The 22,017-nt window shown below is 40.9% G+C and overlaps 1 protein-coding gene across 1 annotated transcript in view; it reads right to left on the reverse strand.

The window, feature by feature from the left end:
• The window catches only part of SCAB1 (plectin-like protein), a 305,903-nt gene extending 285,777 nt beyond the window's left edge, over positions 1-20,126 (reverse strand). The window contains exons 1-2 of the mRNA XM_089369662.1: positions 19,048-20,126; positions 17,723-17,851 (exon numbers count right to left, since the gene is read on the reverse strand). Of these exons, the coding sequence (XP_089225788.1) occupies positions 17,723-17,851; positions 19,048-19,320 (402 nt within the window). The 5' untranslated portion in view covers positions 19,321-20,126. The remainder of the gene's footprint in view (positions 1-17,722; positions 17,852-19,047) is intronic.
• Between the last annotated feature and the right edge of the window lie 1,891 nt (positions 20,127-22,017).

Here is a 22,017-nt window from a genome sequence, read left to right on the forward strand (position 1 = left end):
TAGTACAACTTACAAATCTCATAATTTATGACAGCAGCAAAAGAGCCCTAATCAGAAAAGTCAACGTGGGTCAACAGGGCAGAATTTTTCCTCAATTCAGCTTGATCAAACCCAGTCAAATTCAGCCTCCAACAGCAGGTCTAATCAGCCCAAAACACTCCGAAAAAGTCCAGGCAAAATTGGTCAACAAAAGGCAACCCTGCAGCCAGCCCTGGTGCAGTCAACGCTGGTCAAAGAGTTTAAGGCTCTTGTGGAAAACCAGACAGGGAAGAAAATCAAAGTTCTCAGATCAAACAATTGAGGCAAGTATATCTCCAATGAGTTTAAGAATTTGTGCAAGAAAACAAAAATCAAGAAGGAACTGACAATGCCATATAATCTACAGCATAATGGAAAGGCAGAGAGGAAGAATAGGGCCATCATCAGGGTAGCCAAGGCTATGATCCATCAAATAGATCTGCCCATGTCCTTGTGGGCAGAGGCATGCAACACGACTGTGGATTTGCAGAACAGGAGCCCTCACAGAATTTTGGAAGACAAAAATCCTAAGGAGGTTTTCACAAGAGTGAAACCAAAGGTGCACCACCTTTGCATCTTCGATAGTCCAGTTTATGTCCACATACCATCTAAAAAGAGGACTAAGCTAGAGCCCTCAGAAGAAAAGGGCATCTTTGTTGGATACAACACAACTTCAAAGGCCTACAAGGTCTACATTCCAACACAAAGGAAAATAGTGGTCAAAAAGGATGTGAAATTTGAGAAAGGTAGGACCTCTAAGAGGTCACATTGACCAGATCCAACAATGGCAAAGGATCGGGAGCGAGAGGCTTCGAAGACTAAGGAGGGACCAGTGTGTAATATTCTATCTAGAGAAATACAGTGAAATATCAAAACATGAGCTACCTATAGCAGCAAATAAGCATGCAATCTGAAAACTCCACAAAACAACGAATTTAGAACATTGTTGAGCAAAAACAATTGAGCTAAGCCATTTTATTGAATAATCCAATAAGAATTTGAGTACAAAACGTAGTGGAATGAGTGCACCTGGGTTTGCTAAAGCAAAGGTGCAAAACCAAGGTGAGAATAACTCCACGTTGAAATAGGCTCACTCGCTGCACACTCTGCCCAGAAATGTATTGTTGTCGCTGTTGGAGGCAAACTGATATTTGAGACCTCAAATCTGCTCCAAAAATTCTAAAAAAATTAGGAAAACGCTCTTCGATCCCGGACCAACAAAACCCAGAAAGATTTTGGGCTAATTCCAACCTCCTGGAATTACCTAAAATTAAGTGAAATCACCCACTCCCCAGCTCTACGTCCCACCAGAAAATCTACAGCTGCTCCACCCAAAATACTCCACCAAAATAACTGAGAAACCACTGGAAAATACGTTGAAATGAGTGAAATTCCATCTATTTTCGAGCACAAAGGTTGTGGCAATTGCTCCAGCAACATGACCTGGTAAAACCCCTGTGCCAGGCCCTAGAGAGAAAATTTTGGCCCTCACAAATGCAGTCACTTCCAGCCCCGAAACTTCTCAAGGAAACTCATCCTCCTCCAAGCAAAATTCCTGCAAATTATTGAGGCAAATCTCCCCGACAATCTCCACCTCCAAGCAACTCTATTTCTGCTACTATGTCCTCCTGGAAGAATTTGTGCCACCCATTGCAGAGATGAAATGGCTCACAAAATTCAAAAAAGGAAATCTCCAGTCAGCTCCAAATTTCTCTCTTAGGGTGACACACTTGGTTCACTGAAAGCGAGTTGGAATTTTCCGCTTGGAAATCCCTGTGCTAAGCAACACTAGTTGACTAGGCTCAGCAGCTCAAGCAAACCCTCCAAAATCAGAAATTAAATGCCAAGATAGAATGATCAAAATGAAGCTCTAGCCTTCCTTTTATAATTGTTGTTCAACCTTCCTTGTGGGATCCAGTAATTCGACCCCCTTGTTTTTCCTTCTTAATGTGGTTCGATTTTCTCCTAGGGGTTCGATTTCCCCTTTTGTGACCCCCACAAATTATTTTCACTTTAATTTTTTTTTTCTTTCCTAGGTTCCATCCTTAGCCTTTTTCTTCAAAAAGTTAGTTAATATCTCCACAACTTATTTCTCCTAACTTTATTTATCTAATAATATATTATTACCAAAATTACAAAACTGGGAATTTCCTTAAAAAAAATTAATTGGGGAAATGACAGTCCTCCACTCCCAAATGTTGTTTGTCCTCAAGCAATTGTAGTGTTGGATGCTGCAAAATTTGTTCTCCCTCTCAGGTGGTATCCTCTTCAGGCAAATTCTTCCACCTGACAAGGAATTCTCTAATGGTCCTGTTACCCACCACCTGTGGGTAGTATATATAGGAGAATTTTTCTCCTAGATGGTCCTAGCCGGCAGCCCCTTGCAGCCACCGAATAGCTCGACGTGCCATTATCTCCACCACCTGAGCCAGCCATGTGGTCCCTCGCCCACTTGTTATGATTGTATGTTTGAATGTGGGCCTCCCGACCCTGAAGATATCGCTTTTCATTTGTATAGCTGAGTAATTTTCCTTACTTGTCATGGGCACTTTTTGGCATGGATTGGTGGGGGGATTCGACGAAAAGAGTGGGCTAGGTTTGCACTCTTGTCTCCACTACCCGATTTCCTAGTTAGCCTTGTATCATAGTCCCATCGGATCTCCTTTACTAACCATTGGCTTTAGAGTTGGCACTACATGGGAAATCCCAATTTTGGTTGTGTGGTCCCGCTTCCCGACACTATATACATCACTCCCTTCCATTCATTTTAGCCCCATTCATCTCTTTTCCCATTCGAGTCCACATGTGTCCACTAGATCCACATACAATTAGCCTCCCCTCATTCACACCTTGGGTCAAGTCTGGAACAATGCTCGGAGGTTGATGCAACTAAAAAGAAAAGAAAAAGCATAATTTGACCACCCTCAACATGAAATGTACCATAAAATGCAAAAGATGGTCGAGACGTACAAATTTAGCACGTGGGCAAAAGCTAAACATGATCTCTTCCCCTTATCCATGGCCATCACTTTGGTTCCTATGGGCCCTAAATGATCCCCTTCATCATTAAAGAACCCATGACTCTCCCAACCCCTAGTGGGCGATGAACTGCCCTACCTTAAAGAGGTATCCACTGCTATATATTACACAACATGCTCTCATCCCCTGGAGCCTCGAGCAATTATAAAAAAAAAAATCAATCAAAGGTAAAAGGCATATGAAGAAGGGTGGAAAAACAAAGGTCGAGGTAACTCATGTACCAGGATTTGCTCCCTCCTACACTCATATACCCAGATGTGGGCTTCCCTTACTGTAGCTACCCTTGTACCATGACATGTGGTCTGGATCATCCCCTTCATCCCCACTCCATTCCATTACTATATCATTTGCCACCTACCACTTGAAAGATGTACCATGGACATGCCACCACCTTTAAAGGTTGAAACCACCTAATAGGGTCCTTGATTAACCTCCTTCTTGAACTTGGAGACACTTACACAAGCCAAAGTCCACTATGGAAGGGCATGCCACCATGAAATGCCCCATTGATTCCATGACTTGTAAGCTCTTTTACTTGATTATTCTAATGATGTGTTGTATTGGAGGGCAAGGGGATGCATTTGATCTTATGCAGGATTGCAGGTGGGTCTCCATTTGGGGTTTGGTCTCCCTATACAGGGTCTTAGCCCTCCAGAGGGCCACATTGGCACTTGTAGGCAGAGCGTTGAGAGCCATGGGCCTCCACCATAGCAGAGACTACTTCATGGATCCACAACACCACTCATTGATTGATCATGTTCCACCTTTTGGATGAGGATGATGCACCTAGTTCACCATGCCCAACTGGCTCCACACTTGCACCATACACTTGGCAGATGATCTGGGGTCCAAATGAGGGCTTATGACATCATCCTAGCCCTTACAGATGGTTTATAGGCATTTTCGATCCACTCGGAAACCCATGAGAATATCCTTCTGCCCCTCACACCCACTTGGGGGCACCACCGGGATTTGCTTGGAAACAAGGGGCCAACCCCTTGTCCACTGTCCATTCTCACATCATAGCACACTCTGGACTTCATTAGGCCTCCTCAAAGGCCCAATGACTCACTTTATTGATCATTCTACCCTCTTAAGAGGCTTATTATTGTGTTATTGATCTATCTTGGTGGGCTTGTCACCAAGCGATGTTATTATTGCACATTATTTTATTATTTGGGGCTCAATCAGGCCAAATTAGGCAAATCAAACTCATTAGTGATTTGTATAAATACAAGTGAGATGATTCATTTTTTCACCATCACTTGGATTGGATTAGTATCTCTTGTGAGTTTTTCACACTTTTTGCTGGGTAAACTTTTTTGGAGTTTTCTTGATGCACTATTATGTTTGGATTTTCGCTATTGTCTTTGGAGCTTCTTTCTAATGCGGAGTTGATGAATGGATATACTCTCTACTTGTTTACTACATGTTATGATTATCATTATTCTTGTATAGTTAAAGTAAATTTGAAATTCTTCTAGGACCTTGAATAAGTGATTTAATGCATGTGCTGTACTTGAAGAGAGTGGGTGAATGTTCCTAGAAGCACCTCTTAGGTTGAAAGACCTCGAAACTTCATCTCTTTGGCAAATTTGAAGTAAAAATCCCTATTGACCTAATTGTTGTCATTAGAGAGGCTAGAAAAGATCAATTAGGGCTCCTTAACACATGAAAATTCTTGATCTATGTGTATCTTGACTCCATTAAGCCCAAACAGTAAGGCATTGATCCTCGTGTCCCTTTGATGGTCAAATTTCCCTCTCTTTTCTTCACTTTTCCCAATTCTGGGCCTAACACCAGAAGGTCTCCTACGGCATCACGAGAAATCTTTTGTAGCCATCCAAACACCTTCAAAATTGGTCCACAACTGTGTTGGAGTCTTCTCAAGGGGTCATCCAAATTTGAGCACAATCCGACGATGGAATCCCGAGATATCGCATGCCCTAGCTCGAGGATCATTTCTCTCCCTACGCTGATTTTGGGTTAGTGTCCTCACTTGGATCATTGCATTCAAATTTCAAAAGAAAATTTGTTCTTTAATCTTATTCTCATCACCGATTAGGTCAAACCCCTCTTTGGTCGATCAACTCCATACCCTTGACCTACTTTGGGTCTGCCTGGGTTCTCTATGGTCCCGTAACTTTATAACTCAAATTCCGCAAGGACTACATAAAATCCATTTCTCCATAGGGATCCTTAAGTCTAGGAAGCCCCTTGTTAGGGCATATCCTCCAACCCTAAGCCAAGGTATCCTCGTATCCCTTCTTAGGGAGCCCATCACCTTGCTTCTCAAGCAAGTAAGCTATTTAATTGAGTCTCTCTTGTCAATAGGCTTTAGGAATCACTCCTTATCCGATCATTGATCCATTTATCATTGTGATTCCTCTTATACCGGGTCTCCTCGCATTGGTGAAAGTTCGTAAAGAGTAGGGAACCTTAGCTGAGGTGACATTGGGCCATCACTCCATTGTTGCCCCTTGACCTAGTAGTTTTTTTTCCACAACTTCCTCTCCCTCTCCTGTAAAATAGCCTCTGGCGTCAAAATCAAATGCCCCTCATCATCCAATGGTGGTAACTCGATGGAAATTGTCAATCGTTGTCCCAAAGCCCTTTTCAAGCAAGAGACACGGAATACATTATGCACCATGCTTCCTGGTGGAAGCTCTAACTCATAAGCTACCTCTCCAACTTGTCAGATCACCCTGTATGGCCCATAGACACAAGGTTGGATCCCTTATGCTTCAGTGTGGATTGCTTGTATGGTTGCAATCTCAGGAAAACCAAATCTCCCACCTCAAAATGTCACTCTACTCAGCCCCTGTCTGCATATAACTTATGTTGGTTCTATGTCATCTGCAAGTTATCCTTGAGTGCTCTAAGGATATCTTGTGCCTCTTGTATCCAATCTTTGGCCTCCGGAGCCCTGATATCTCCAAAAACCATATCAGCAACATTAAGTGCATCATAACCATATAAAGCACAAAAGGGTGTCATACCTATGGACATACGATATGTGGTGTTGTAGCAATACTCCCAATATGCATCCACTTCACCCATGCTTTCTTATGTCCGGTCACATAGTTGCGCAAATATTCCTCCAGCCACTTATTCGCTATCTCTGTTTGCCCATCTGTCTGAGGGTGGTAGCTAGTGCTAGGCGTCAGCTTCGTGCCCACAAGGCGAAATAACTCTTGCCAAAATCCTCCCATAAACCTAGTGTCCCTAAAACTGACAATCATTTCAGGTAGCCCATGCAGCCTAAACACCTCTCGGAAAAACAACTCGGCCACCTGTGACGGTGAATATCGAGCTGAAATGGCGAAAAGTGTATAAACTTTGTCAGCCTGTCAATGACCACATAGATGTAGTCTCTCCCCTGTACTGCTAGCAACCCAGTGATAATTTCCATCGATATGCTCTCCCACTTCCTCTCAAGAATAGGAAGAGGTTGTAGTAATCCAGTTGGATGTGTGTGCTCTCCCTTATTCCTCTGGCATGTATCACACTCCCTAACATGCTTCAAAACATCCTCCTTAAGGCCATGTAAGTCTTGTAGAATCCTTGATGCCCTACCAAAGGTGAGTCATGAGTTATGTGCGGGATCTTCTCCCTCAACTGTGAACCAAGCACCAAATAAATCTTGTCCTTGTAGTAGATAACATCATCCATCACCCAGTACCTGTCATCCCCATGAGTGTGATCCAAGATCTCACATGCCTTCCAATCTTTGGAGTACTCCAACAAAAGTTGTGCCTTCCAATGCTGTGTAATATCCATCAAAGAGAGTGTCGCGGGCCTCCATGATAATGCATCAGCTACTACGTTCTGCTTGCCCTTGACATACTCAATCTCAAAATCATATGCTTGGATCTTACTAACCCATTTTTGTTATCTCTCATGCACGTTTTGCTACTCCAAGAAAAATCAAAGACTGTTATGATCAGTCTTAACCTTGAACCTGCTCCCCACTAAGTATTGTCAAAACTTAGCCAACACATGCATGATTGCTAGCATCTCTTTATCATATATGGGATACAACCTCTCATATGGCTGAAGTTTTCAGCTCTCAAAAGTTATGGGGTGACCTCCCTGCTACAAAATTGCTCCAATGTCGTCCCTTGACGAATCGCACTCCAAGACAAATGGGAGTGAAAAATCTAGAAGGGGTCAGGACAAGACAACTACTCATCACCCTCTTGAGGCGCTCAAAAGCCTCCTGCGCCCCATCTGTCCACTCATAAGCCCCTTTCTTCAACAAATTTGTGAGGTGGGCTACTAGCTGGGAAAACCCCTTCATGAACCTCCTGTAATAAGTACAAATGCCCACGAATCCCTTCAACTCTGTTACATTCCTAGGCGTAGGCCAATCCAAGATGACCGTAATCTTCTCATGATGCACTCGTACTCCATCCTCCCAATCACATGCCCAATATATAACATCTTTGTCAAACCGAACTCACACTTGGACATTTTCGCATATAGTTGTTGCTCCTCTAGTATGCGCAGGACCTCCTCCAAGTGTTAGAGGTGCTCCTCCCTGCTATATATCAAAATGTCGTCAAAGAATACCAAAACGTACCATCGCAACTACTTGCGGAACGCTTGGTTCATACAAGACTGAAATGTGGCCAGTGCATTGGTTAGCCCAAAGGGCATCACCAAGAACTCAGTGTCCGTAATGGCAACGGAAGGTGGTCTTGGGAATGTCCTACTCCCTCACGCAAATCTGGTAGTACCCCAAACGCAAATCTATCTTAGAGAAGTACTTGGCTCCTCTAAGCTCATCTATCAACTCATCAATGCGTGGAATAGGATACTTGTTCTTCAATGTCTTCTTGTTGAGGGCCATGTAGTACATGCACATGTGAAGGGTCCCATCCTTCTTCTTCACCAACACTACTAAAGAGCGAAAGGACTCGAGCTTGGCCTGATATGTCCCAATCTCAACAACTCCTGTATAGCTCTCTCAATCTCATCCAGGTATGCCTTGGGATGTCTGTAGGGAGTGGTGATGACTACGTGTACCCCCTCCTCTAGCTTAATGGTGTGCTCGAACCCTCTATCCAGTGGCCTGCCTAGAGGAGTCTCCCCAAATATTGTCTGATGCCTCTCCAAAAGAGCCAATATGTCTAGATGTGTATGCGGCTTCGATACCCTGTCTCTGAGATCCTCAACCTTACAGCCCACTCTATGTCACCACGCCTCAAGTCAACCTCCATCATGTGCACTAATATTGTCTGAGGTGGGTATGAATGCATGCCTCTCAACACTACCAGCTTTCGTCCAGGCCAATGAACTCCATCTCCAACTTCTTCCAATCTGTAGTAGCACGTCCCAAAGAATACAGCCATTGCACTCCCAACACTACATTGGTGTCCGGAACGTCCACCATGAAGAAGTGATCTGTCATCGAGTAGTTCCCCATGGTCAATGTCATGCGGGGAACATACCTCGTACACTGCATAGTCCTATCACCAAGCACCAAAACTGAAAATTCCTCAAAATTTTGTTTGTATGCCTCTCCTCTCCACCAAATGTGCATCAATAAAATTGTGGGTTGCCCCACTATCCACCAATATTGACACTCGTTGTCCCTACACGTGCCCCTAATCCGCAATATCAAATACTTCATAACTCCCTCAAGTGAAGCAATAACTCCTCCAGTAGGTAAGAAAGCTCCTCCACTAGGCGAGGACGGTGGGCCACCTCCTCTTAAGCTCTAAGGTCCACCCTCTCCTATCTCTACCTCCTGATCTGCATCCTCCTCCTCCTCCAGCTCAATGTCTGAAAATACCTCTATGTAGTGGGCCTTACCCTTGGTGCACCGATGCCCAAGTGCCCATGGCTCCTGATAAGTAAATCATAATTTCGTCCTCCGGAGGTCCCTCCTGCTCTCATCGTCCAACTACCCTTTCCATGTCCACTCCTTCTGAGGAGGCCTAGTGTCTTTTCCCTTCTTAGGGAAAGGAAGTCTAGTAAGTGTTGGATCCCTCGTCTTCAGAACACCATCCAACATGTCTCGTGCTCAACTAATGGCATCCTGCAATGATACTGGCCTATAAGCTCGAACCCAACCTCATAGTGGCTCGGCCAAACCCTCAATAACCAGCGTGATCAACCTCATCTCTGAAATATCTGAGACCATCACTGCTAGCCTTTGAAACTCTGTTATGTAAGCCTTTGTGTTACCTGTCTGCTTCAAGTTAGCCAGCTCCCTGAAGTGCAACTCTAGATCCTTCCTATCAAATCTCTCCACCAGCCTACGAGTAAACTCACTAAAGGATGTGATGGACGCATGCCCAAGTATAACTAATCCATGATACCACCACTCTTGTGCATCACCCTCCAAATGCAATGTAGAAATCTAAAAACCTAATGGCATATGTGTCCCGCATAGGACTCAGAATAAGGTAAGTGTCTAGTTTCTGAACCCATGACATCGCAGAACTCCTGGCTGACCCATCGAACCCAAGCAAGGTCACCTTCCCTGCTAGCTTTTGATTATGTTATCATCCTCTGGTGGAAGTCCCTACTCGGGGCCTATACTTCTCCTTCAAATGGCAATAGTCTGCAAAAGTAAGTATCCTGATTCCTCCTGACTCTAGGATCTAATGCTTCATACTCATAAACGCCATCTGTGAATAATTTGATCAATTCGGTGAGTGCATCAACCCCTCTATCTTGCTTTGGTTCCTCTGTGAAGCGAGGCATAGTAGGCTTAGGAGTTTGACCATACGTGGGGTTTCTGCATGGAGGTATATGGCTCCCTTCTCATATTCCTGAACCTCCTTCTCCTTCATTTTTCCTACTCCACTGCCTTGAGGTCCTCCCTGCATATTCTACATTTGCAGTGCCATCATCTGCCTCACCATCTCTATCATTTGCTAGTTGGATCTTGCCAACTCCTCCAATAGTGGGTCACGCCCACCCTGCCTAGGCTGCTCATCACCATTGTCCCCCATGTAGTCTCTAATGTTCTCGAACTTTGTATTAGAAAAATACCCAAGTTCGTCTTCTCTACCACGGCCCCTTCCTCTACCTTTAGGACGATAAACAGCTCCACCAAATGGCCCTGTCATGACATGCTCTCGAGCCCACAGCTGGCAAAGAACATGCTTTGATACCACTGTAATTTTCTATCTAAAGAAATACAATGACATATCAAAACATGAACTAGCTACAGCAACAAATAGACATGCAATCTGAAAACTCCACAAAACGACCAATTTAGAACACCATTGAGCATAAACAATTGAGTTGAGCCATTTTATTGAATATCCAATAAGAATCTGAGTACAAAATGTAGTGGAATGAATGCACCTGGACTTGCTAAAGCAAGCATGCAAAACCCGAGTGAGAATGAAGAAAACTCCACACTGAAATAGGCTCACTAGTTGTACACTCTGCCCAAAAATTTACTGTTGATGCTGCTGGAGGCAAACTAATATTTGAGGTCTCAAATCTGCTCCAAAAATTATGAGAAAATAGGACAATGCTCTCCAACCCTGGACCAACAAAACCCAGAATGCTTTTGGACTAATTCCAACCCCCCGTAATACCCAAAATTAAGTGAATCACCCACTGCCCAGCTTTGCGTCCCACCAAAAAATCTACAGTTGCTACACCCAAAATACTCTACCAAAATAACTGAGAAACCACTGGAAAATAGCGCTAAAATGATAGAGTGAAATCCTAGCTATTTTCCGACACAAAGGTTGCAGCAACTGCTGCAGCAAAACGGCCTAGTTAAACCCCTGCATAGGCCGTAGAGAGAAAATTTTGGCCCTCACAAATGCAGTCACTTCCAGCCTCGAAAGTTCTAAAGGAAACTCGCCAAGCAAAATTCCTGCAAATCATTGAAGCAAATCTCCCCGGCAATCTCCACCTCCAAGCAACTCTATTTCTACTACTACGTCCTCCTAAAAGAATCCATACCACCTGTTGCAGAGATGAAATGACTCACAAAATTCAAAAAAGAAATCTCAAATAAGCTCCAAATAGCGTGACACTCTTGGTTCACCGAAAGAGATTTGGGCTTTCCACTTGGAAATCCCTGTGCTAAGCAGCACCAGTTGACTTGGCTTAGCTGCGCAAGCAAACCCTCCAAAATCATAAATGAAATGCCAAGATAGAATGATCAAAATGAAGCTCCAACCTTCCTTTCATAATTGTTGCTCAACCTTCCTTGTGGGCTCCACTAATTCGACCCCCTTGTTTTTCCTTCTTCATGTGATTTGATTTTCTCCTAGGGGGTTCAATTTCCCCTTTTGTGACCCCCACAACTTATTTTTACTTTAATTTTCTTTTCTTTCCTAAGTTCCAACCTTATTATTTTTCTCCAAAAAGCTAGTTATTATCTCCACAACTTATTTCTCCAAAATTGCAAAATTGGGAATTTCCTTAACAAAAATTTTAATTGGGGACATGACACAGTGGCAACAGCAACAAGGGCACAATCTTTTGATCAAGAGGAGGATCGAGAAATTCCTTTGAGCTTTGTCAAGAGGAGGTCGATGGGTCGAGCAGACATTGAGAGATGTTGAGGAGCATGTGGAAGCTCCAACAACACTTTTAGGGAGAGTAGACCACCAAGGAGATTTTCCAATTACATGCCTTTGATGAGCAACATATGCGCCTAAGCCTTCTACTCTTGAGGAGGCCACAAACCAATAGGTTTGGAGAGATGCCATGGTGGAGGAGTACAACTCCATCATTGAATTCCTCTTTTCGAGAGGACCAAAATCGACCTAAGGATCATCAAATTGGACAAGGGGAAATATGTTTTTGAGGTCAAGCACACACATGGGCAAATTGTCAAAGTCAGCCACAATATCATGTAGGCCCATGAAGCCCAATGGACATGTCTCTTGATCCCCCAACGACTTGTATAAATAAAAGAGACCTCCAACCTCATTTGGCACCTCATCGACTCATCTTCTTCTTCTCTCTCCTCATCTGATTGGTTCGTACAGCTTATTAGGTAGCTCTTCTTCTCTCACGTGTGGCTAAAAGAGGACAAATTACAGGATCTATTGCAGGGCTTTGACCAGCGTTGACTAGGGCTATTTTGACCTCCTTTGATTGTGGTTTTCATGCCATAATTTCTGTTTTGGAGGGCCACATTAATTGGCATAGAAACCGGGGTTTTCTGGGCATGTTCACTGAGTTGACCGCATGGTTGAAGTGCGAACTTTGACCAAGTTTGAACGTTGTTTTAATGACTATGTTGGGCTGACTTTGACCACCTAAGAAGGTCTAGTTTGATTGGGTATGACCGAGCTGCATTGTGGACGGTTTGTTGCTGCTTTACCCAACGTTGACTTTTTGGTTAGGGTTGTTGGTTGCTACAAGAAAATTTCGGATTTAACAAGGTTCTTTGATCATCATTTGGCAAGTCAATTTTGACTTTATTGTACTCTCTCTCTGCTGGACATTTGATATAATAATAAGAAGAATTGATCAAAGGGTTTTCCCCATCTTGGGGTTTTTCCCTGGCATTCGCCAAATCTGGTGTTCTCTTATCTTGGCTTGTCTTCTGCATTTTATTGTTCAAATTCTATCTACAATTACCGTCAATGTGATTTATGGTTAATGTGATTGTTATTGGAAACTAAATTGGAAATTGTCATTGAGCTGCTAAAAGGACATTGAAGTAATTGTGCTAAGCATAGAACATACCATTGTTAACTAAAATTAACAACAGATCAACAGGTAGCAGATATTTTCACCAAGCCTCTAGTGAAGGTGAAATCTGAGTTCTACAAGGACAAGATGCGGGTGATGGAGAATCTCTTCCTTGCTAGAAGGGAGTGTTAGTTTTATGTCTTCAAAAGGTCCTTTGCATGGACTTGTGTCTAGCATACAGGGGAAGTCGTCCTTTTTAGGTGGTTGTGCGAGAGGAGCAACTAATATGATTTATTCATGAGTTTAACTAATTAATTAATACTGGCTAATTGAGCAAATTTCTAAGGATAAATATTTAATAACTTAAGTGACTTGGATCTAATCTCAAGCCATTGATCAAAGAGGGTTAGGATTTAATCCTAGCCATTGATCAAAGAGGGTTAGGATTTAATCCTAGCCATCTATCACTTTGGAGATTAAGGTTAGGGATTTTGTTCTAATTGAAATTATTATAGAGAACATAAGGGAGAGGATGAAGGCACAGAATTGCATTTTGAGAAAGTGATTTTCTCATGAGTGAGAGACTTGAGTGACTAAGGAGAAAGAGGAAAAGTGTAAAGCTGGTTTTTGAAAGGAGAATTGTGAGGGGGTTAAGAATCCTGAAGGGGGCTGAGACTTGGAGAAGAAAAAGGGACCAAGACTTAGACGAGAGAGGGGGGCTGAAATTTGTGCAGCCTAAATTTGAGAAAGAAGGCCGAGAATTCCAGCAAGCCGCATGGAGGAAAGGAGAGGCCGAAACCGAAATAAAGTGGGGCCGAAATTCTTCTTGAGGGCAGCCATACAGGGAGGCCAAATTTAGTACAGGTAGAGGTCGAGATTTGCCAAGACCATGTCATCTTCTAGCAATCGATTTCAGGGGCCAAATTCTTCCTTAGGCCGAAAATCCTAGGGCCTGTTCTAGGTTCCAATATTGTTGCATTTTTCTATGTAATTTCTTTGTGGTGGGTCTAAGCCCTAAATTTTCCAGATTTCAACATAAAGTGAAGTTAGATTTATTGTTGAAAATAGTTGATTCCTTGATTTGAGCCTTAAGTCAAGAAGTCAAACTCGAGTTCCTTCTTGTGCATGCTTGAGTTCCTAAAATTTAGGAGTGCCCCTAAAAATTAGGATGAGCTAGGTTGCAATTAAATGATGTGTTGAAATTGAAAGTCGAGTTCTTGATTTTATAGTGTGAGTTAATTGAGGAAAAACACAAGTGGTTGAGTTTCAAGTGGTTGACTTGAAAGAGGACGAGTTGCATGAGCAGTTAACTCATGCTAACTCACTCAATCACAAAATCATTCCTTAATTAGAAAATTCATTAATTTTAGCCATCCGAATTGCTATAAGGAAGGAATGAAGGCACAATTTATTCATTATCTTGTGAGCACAAGTTGGTGAGACAAGATAATAGAGCTCACGGGTTTGTGAGCAGGTTGCACAGGTCTGTGTGTGTGAGCTTGTGAGAGAGAATGTGCAACAGAAGCTTGTGCACAGATTGGTAGAGGGCAGCAGAGACCAGCAGTCTTGCAAAGGTTTCAAGCTTAGATCAAGAAGGAAAGATAAGTGTCTTTCAGATTGAAACAGCTGTATTTTGTAAGAGATCAATTGCTCAGTTTTTGCTATCAATAAAATTCTCATCAAGCAGAGGGTTTTCCCAATTGGGATCCCGAGAAAAACAGTGTGTTTTTATTGTGTGATTGTGTTTATTTCTGTTCCTATTCCGCTGCAAATTTTCGTAGAGAAATTCTGTGTTTGTATGAAAAGAAAGTGTCTTTCAGATTGTTCACATTAGCAGATCAGAATTTCGTGGATTTTCTACATTTATTGGACTGAATTCTTGCCGTCTTGTGGTTATTTCCTATTTATTTTTCTGCTGCAAATTTATTGTTCAAAATTTGAGAATACTAGCGTATTATTTGCACAGTTTCATGTTTTAATTTGGATTAAAATTATTTTCTAAGTATAACAAATTGTGCATAAAATAAATAAGGTCTGCTGTTAAAAGTTCGACAAGAAACACCTCCGATCGGGATGAAGCCACAGTTTGCAGTTTGCGCCACATTGCAGCATCCAAAGGCAAGTAGAGATAGACATGCACTATTCCAAATCAAAGTTCTAATGAAGAACTGGAAGGCAAATGCTCTATTTGACAGTGGTCCGCAATGTAATTTGATTTCTGAAACATTAATGATGAGCTCGGTATAGGAACTTATGCTCAAGTGCAACCAAGTTCACTAGCATGGTCGCAGGAAATCTGTTGTGGGAATCACTCAGGGATATAGAATCAAGTCTGCCATTAATGCTAGCTATTTTGATGAAGTAGAATGTGAAGTCGTACCATTAGATGGCTGTGAAGTGATATTATCATATTCGGCAATCCATGCCTGTGTGATGGGGATACTACTTTCTATAGGAGAGAAAACAAATATCACATGGCCAAAAGAGGCAAGGCATACTTCGTCAAAGCACATAGAGGGGCAGAAAGGATAACTCCTTTAGCAACAAAACAGGGGCAGACAAGCAAGCAACAAGCAACCTTCTTTAGTGATGGAATGGTCGACGTGGAGAAGAAAATGGAGGCCATGCACTTCAAAATCCTCAATGGTCCAGCTTTTGCAGGCCCAAAGTCTACCAATGGAGAGGTGTGATCCAAAATGGATCTGAAACAAACACGAATGGTGTATGACTCAAAGTTAAGCAAAATAATTACGAAAAGAAGAGGCTATGAAAACTGTTGAGGAGACAACAGAAGCTGTTGGCGAGGCTACAGAAGCCATTGAAGAAGCTGCAGTAGCTACTAGAGAGGCTATGGGAGAAGATTTAACGATATTTCTACAGAGAAAGAGGCTGTAGAAGAGTAATTCAAAGCTATGGAAGTGGATGAAGTAGAAGGCTACAATTGTTAGTATGCTGGCCACACGTTGACTTATTCAACTACCCACTTGTACACGGAACTTTAAGCTACCAATGTAAGAGCCAAATAATTAAGAAAATGAAATACAAATGGGAACCTAGAAGGGAATGTCACTAGTGAGAGACAACAGGGAAATGCTGCTAGTGAGAGACAAAGGGGAAAATGAAAAGGCGGGACACTTGGCCTTCCAGCTACACTGGCAGATCCCAGTATTTCCCATCCTCTTACACAACAAACTGGAAAGGGGCTCCTCTACCAAGATTCATGAGGCATTGGTTTTATTCCTGTAATCAAATTGCTGAAGGCTGGGAGACAGCCAAATACTCTATAAAGACCTCTGATATTTGTTGATTAATAAAGACTGAGCATCGCCATTCCAAGCTAGTTTTCCCAAGTTGGATTCCCAGGGTAAATTGTTGTCCATTGTGGTTGTATTCTGCTGTATGTTTTTAGTTAAATGTATTTAATAGATTCATGTGCCAAAATCATGCCATTGCATTGTCTGGGTTTTGGTAGCATTCAGGTAAAAATTCCTGTGTCTAGGAGAGCTCCTTTCACTACCATTTCGTCCCCCAAAGAAGTGGTGCACTGCTATTACCTACACAGGCACCAAATCCATTTTTGAACTCCCAACAACTCATTTTTGTTTAAACAAAAACCACAAATCCGTTTTTACACACAGCCACACTGTGATTCGTTTTTTATATTGTTTGGAAGCATTCCCAGCAATTCCTTGCAACTTAAGACATCAGCTAACTTACTCACAAATGCTAATTCCCTCTTTCATTGGTTCTGTGGTGGCCTTGGTATGATCAGTGACATGTGAGTGAAGTGTATTGACGGTTCTGTAGCAAAGTTTTTCTGTTTCTATCTCAGAGTTGGAATGCATTAGTGGTAAATTTTGTTGTTCGGAGTGTTAATTACCCTTAGAGCTGGAACTCATAGTGGTTGTAGCACAAAAAAAGACAAAGGAGTTTCAAATAATGTCTCAATGTTGAGAAATCTAGGGGCAGCTAGAATAGATGATTACTCTTACTTTGATAACTGCTTGTGATGTTCTTTTACTTAACTTGATTAGCTTTATTATTATTATGTTCTTATCATCAAACAGCTGCCAAAACTATTAAGATCAAAGAGACAAGAAGACACAAAATGTGAATATTACATATTGTACTCTTTCTCTCTTCTCTCTGCTGAACTTTCGAAGAACAATAAGAAGAATTGATGAAAGGTTTTCCCCACATTGGGGTTTGTCCCTGGCTGGCACCATATCTTGTGTCCTCTTGTCTTGGCTTGTCTTCTACCGTTATTGTTTATGTTCTATCTGCATTTTACTATCATGCTAATGTGATTGCTAATCTGGAAATTGATATTGGGCTAATAAGAAAATTGAAGTAAATTTCTCTCAAGCATACATAGAACATACCATTGTTATCTAAAATTAACAATTATAAATTCCTTGGTGTTGAATAAACAGGTCATTTGGGTTGTTCAGTAACCATTAATGTTAAACAAAAACACATTACATTACTGTCCATTAAAAAAAGGAATAATGAAATCGCATGTATCGCATTTGCATTTTATAGCAGACATGGTGACAAGTTATGTAACGTGCTTCATGAACACATGGAGATTGAATGAAAACGGTAAGATACTTAAGCTTTTAAGTTTTATGCAGGGCCTAAATAACAGTTTCAGGCTTCAGCTGTCAAATAGTGAACGAACCTATCACACGAGGAAAACAACTGAGAAAAACATGAGGACTTAATAGTTGTCCACAATGCAAAACTAATACAAAAATGGCATCACCTCTGAATAGCATATCCCATGTTTTTTGCTTCATTTGGTGCTGAACTGATTATATTATATCATTCTTGGTGTTGTTTTAAGTGATTACTGTAAAACCAGAAAACAATTTTTAATCTAATATCTTTCTATGTGCAACATTACTTTCCTGATAACAAGATCAATTTTTAAAAAATGAGTTTTGCCTTCCAGAGAGCCATTAAAGAGAAATTAAAGACACTAAAAAATCTACCAAAAGACAAAGAAAAGAAGAAACTAGATGGCAATGAAACAAACCATGGTGATAGCTTCTTCAGCATCATCTTTGTTACGACCTGCCACACGCCCTCTCAAAGCCTCTAGGACATCTCGAAGCTTCTTTAAAAGCACTTGCCTGTCCAATGCAGCTGTATCCCTGAACCTTGCCTGAGACCCCGAAGAGCATTCTCTTAATTTGCAGTTGAAATGAAACAACTCTATACAAATTCAAATAAAAACATTAAATTGCATACAAGTGTGTTGCATCTGATTCATCTAACATTGTTGATCAGACTCACATGCTTTGAAGTTTTGAACCCCAAGGTTCCCAAACCAAAATGCACACAGAAAGGACAAAGCATACCTTAGAGTTAAGCAAGGGCTCAAATCTTATGGGGGATATTCTGCCTACGGACTATTTGTGAAATGAGGTGAACTTATTGACAACTTTTCTGCTGTGGTGAGGATGAGGAATGTCTTCTGAAAACCAAACTCAGCTAAAGCAAAGGAACTCAACTCAGCTAAAGCAAAGGAACTCAACTCAGAACTAGAGTTTCACCTCAATTAAACTAAACGTATTGGGAGAAACAAAATTATGGCCAAATACAGTTGCCTTTTAGATAAGAATTTAAGTTGGGGAAGAAGGAACCTGCCACATTGGGATAAAAGGAAGCAAATCAAATAAATAAAAGCAAAATTTATCTGTGTTACAAACTCTTTTGCTCGGGTTTTTGTCAACGAACTCTCCTGAGATAAGTCAAAAGAAGACCCCTTTTACATATGCAATTAAATAAAATAAATCTTAAAATTATCTTCGGTAAAATCTCTTAAGGTCGAAGGACAATGATTTTCGAGCAAAATCTATTGTGTTAGGACCAAAACTCGTTTCCTCAAAAAAAATTATGCAAGCCTTGGGCCGTCTTGCACTGATCTATATGTTCTGTGATCTGTATAAATATCCAGCCTATTTTCACAGTGCATTGTATCGTTATGTATTTATCATTAGATTAAGTCAGCTAAAGTTTGTCTAAAAGTAAATCCTTCACGTTTTGATGCTATGTTAGAGTGCCTCGTCAGGGATTTTAGGAACTCTAATCCAATTTAATTTGACTCCCGATATCTTAGTTTGCCTCTGGAGTTTTAGTCCCATCCGTATTCTAATTTCCTCTAAAGTATGAGTATACGACAGTGCCAGCCCTAAATTAAATAAGGTGTGTACATTTTCCAAGTTTGTTAGCGTAGCTGGTGATCTACTATAATTTTAAGACGCCTGTTGCTCCAATTTAGTTTATTTAGAAACATTAACTTGGAGAAATAGGTCTGTGCAAGTGGCCTTTAGGTTAGCAACTTAACGTGCAACTTACTTCATCTGATAATTTTGTTGCAGCGGCCAACCCTTTCTCAAACTTGCTGGCGAGATCCCGCACGGAGAGCCGTTTCTGTTGTTCTAAAAGCTGTGCAGCCTCCCGCGCCACCATTTCCCTCTTTGACGGCAACTCCAACCCTTCCTCCGCGCCCTCGTCCTCGTCCTCGCCCTCACCCTCGCCATCTTTCTTCTTCTTGTACTTGTAAATTGGGAAGCGGTTGGACACAAAGTTCACATCTGCGCCAACCGAGTGAACGGCGACCCTCTGCATCGCCTGCTGCTAGACCTCAACCTCTCTTCGGAAACTGTATGGTATTATTCCTCAAAACAAGGACTCTACACAAGGTAAGGCTGCACTTTTCCTTCTCTCCCTCCCAAAGACCAGTCCTTCTCAAAAGCTTCGCTTTTCCTTAGCACGGGCAGGTGTCCTACAAAACGGTACGGAGCTCATCACTAAAATGTCCCTTCCACGATCACGATCAAGGAGATAAACCTTGAAACTCCTCCAAAAGCTCCAGCATCTTCTGAGCAGCTAGCTGGTGACCACCTCAATTCCATCTATAAAATTGCGTCTTTCCTCTAGATTAATAACTACTACCCTCTGGTATTTCCACGGGCCACTCAGAAAAGCTGCATTCTATTCTTCCTTTGTTTCGCTACAATTGCAATTACAGTAGGGGAGGGGGAGGCGGAGGGGGAGGGAAACAGGACTATTTTGAATATATCCGCCGTGCGACGGTGCCCAATGCTCTCAATACTCCAAATTTAAAAACGGAAGTTTGTACGCATGTGGCGTTGAAATGCGTTGCCCCTGTTCAATTTTCAGAGCTTCAGTCAGTAATGGTTGTTCTATTCATTGATTTGATGATTACGGTGAACACAAGTAGGTTGGCCTTGTTTAAGAGGAAAAGGAAAGGAAAGGATGCAGACCCAACCACTAGTACACTACAGTGGTAAAAGAGGGAGGAGAAATAAAGGGAGGCCGTCCACTTTTGAAAAGAGGCACGCACTTCATGACATTTTCATCATGATTCCATGCGTTCACCATGCCACCCCTCCCCTCCTCATCATTCATGACCATTGCCATCATCTTCTGTTTCACGCATTTTTAATATAACTTTGATTTTCGCTTCACTCATTTTTCATGTTACTTTGAATTTCATTTCCTTTCCCACCCTTGACCCCACACCCACCGCCACGGCCTTCTACTCTATGTGCCCATGGCAAACATTATTTATTATTATTCCCAATAAAAATAACCTGAGCTTAACTTTTCCATAAAGGAATAGTAGGACCCTCACCTCACTCGCACTCTTCATTATGAAACACACGAAGAAAAAAAGGGTTAAGGAAGGTTAGTTGTCCATTTCTCCATCTTAGGTTCCATGGTGTTGAGACATAAACATCTAGTGATTAAATTCTATTGCTTTCATCTTAGATTCTATGGTATTGACATTGCCATGACTAGTGTTATTTCTAATATTTGTACACCTCTCGTAAAATCATTTAGTTTATTAATTGTATGGCTCAACTTGGTCCTAAGTTGGGGACCGGACTTTTATTAAGTTTCCAATTCCAAATTCAAATTTAAATGTTAGTTGGGATACTTATTAAGTTTCCAAATTCAAATTATAATTATAATTTAAATGTAAATGTTAGTTCAAATTATAATTTCAATGTAAATGTTAGTTGGGACTATTATTAAGTTTCTAAATTCAAATTATTCAAATTTAAATGTTTTTTTGAGATCCTTATTAAGTTTCCAAATTCAAATTTAATTAAATGTAAATGTTTGTGCATGATTATTTGAAATTTATCACATGGTCAAGTTCAAGCTCATCACAAGCATGAAATGGATTTTTCTTTGGGGTGTAAGTTGTGGGATATTATATAATTTATAAAGTATTTTAATTTGTAAAATAAAATTTATATTTTTAAATTTAAAAAAAAAGGGTTAAAATGTAAAGTTATAATATTTGTTATTAATAAAAAAAATTGGAGTTGTTTTTAGTGCGGTTTTTTGGAAGTTTTTACGGTGGTTTTCCGATCAAATTTCTCTAAAATCCAACAGAAATTTATTGAAATCACGAGCTTGATGGGTAATCATGTGTAATCGAAGTGCCCTAGGCGTTTTCCAGGGTGTTGAATCCATATATACAATCAAAAAAACTAGTTTAAATAACACAAATCAAGATTTCACCTCAAATTTTTCCACCGGATTCCGGCACTAGAAAGTCCAAAAAGTCACACTAAAGACAATTCCAAAAAAATTATCATAATTAATTTAATATGTTAATATTCATTATATAATTATGACATTAACGTAAGGACAAGTTTATAATTAGATAAAGTTGTTTATATATTAAAAAATCGATAATCTATTTATGCAATGAAAATTATACTAAAGTATATCAATTACAAAGGTGACGAGCTCAACTTAGGTGTTGCATAACTCAATTATCACTAGAACTTCAAGCCTTTGAAAAATGCTTCTAATAAATAAAAACTAGTAATGAGTGGTAGCAACCATATTATACCAACACAACAAGGCAACTAGAACAACCTATTAAGCTAGGAACTTGAAGGAACCAAGTAACTCCCTCTTTATCTTTTGCACTTCATTAAATGACAAATCCCTTGGGCAACAATTAAAAGTGATTCAACTTCCTACAATGGTCAAACTAAGGTGAACTTGTCATTATGGTCATTATCAACCTGGTTATAATTAACGTGCTATATCGAAGTTAAGAAAACTTGTGCTCAACAAGAATGAAATCACTTGTCATTATGGTCATTATCAACCTAGTTATAATTAATGTGCTATATCGAAGTTAAGAAAACTTGTGCTCAACAAGAATGAAATCGATTTCATAAGCATCAACATGATGGGCATTAATGAGATGTTACCAAACATTCTTTTATGAGCTCAATGTTGAAAAAACTTCATCAACAAGCTCTACATTTATGG

This window comes from Pinus tabuliformis, chromosome 8, assembly GCF_031772625.1.
Source record: "Pinus tabuliformis cultivar Carrire ecotype Pingquan chromosome 8, CPIR1, whole genome shotgun sequence".
Lineage (NCBI taxonomy): Eukaryota > Viridiplantae > Streptophyta > Pinopsida > Pinales > Pinaceae > Pinus > Pinus tabuliformis.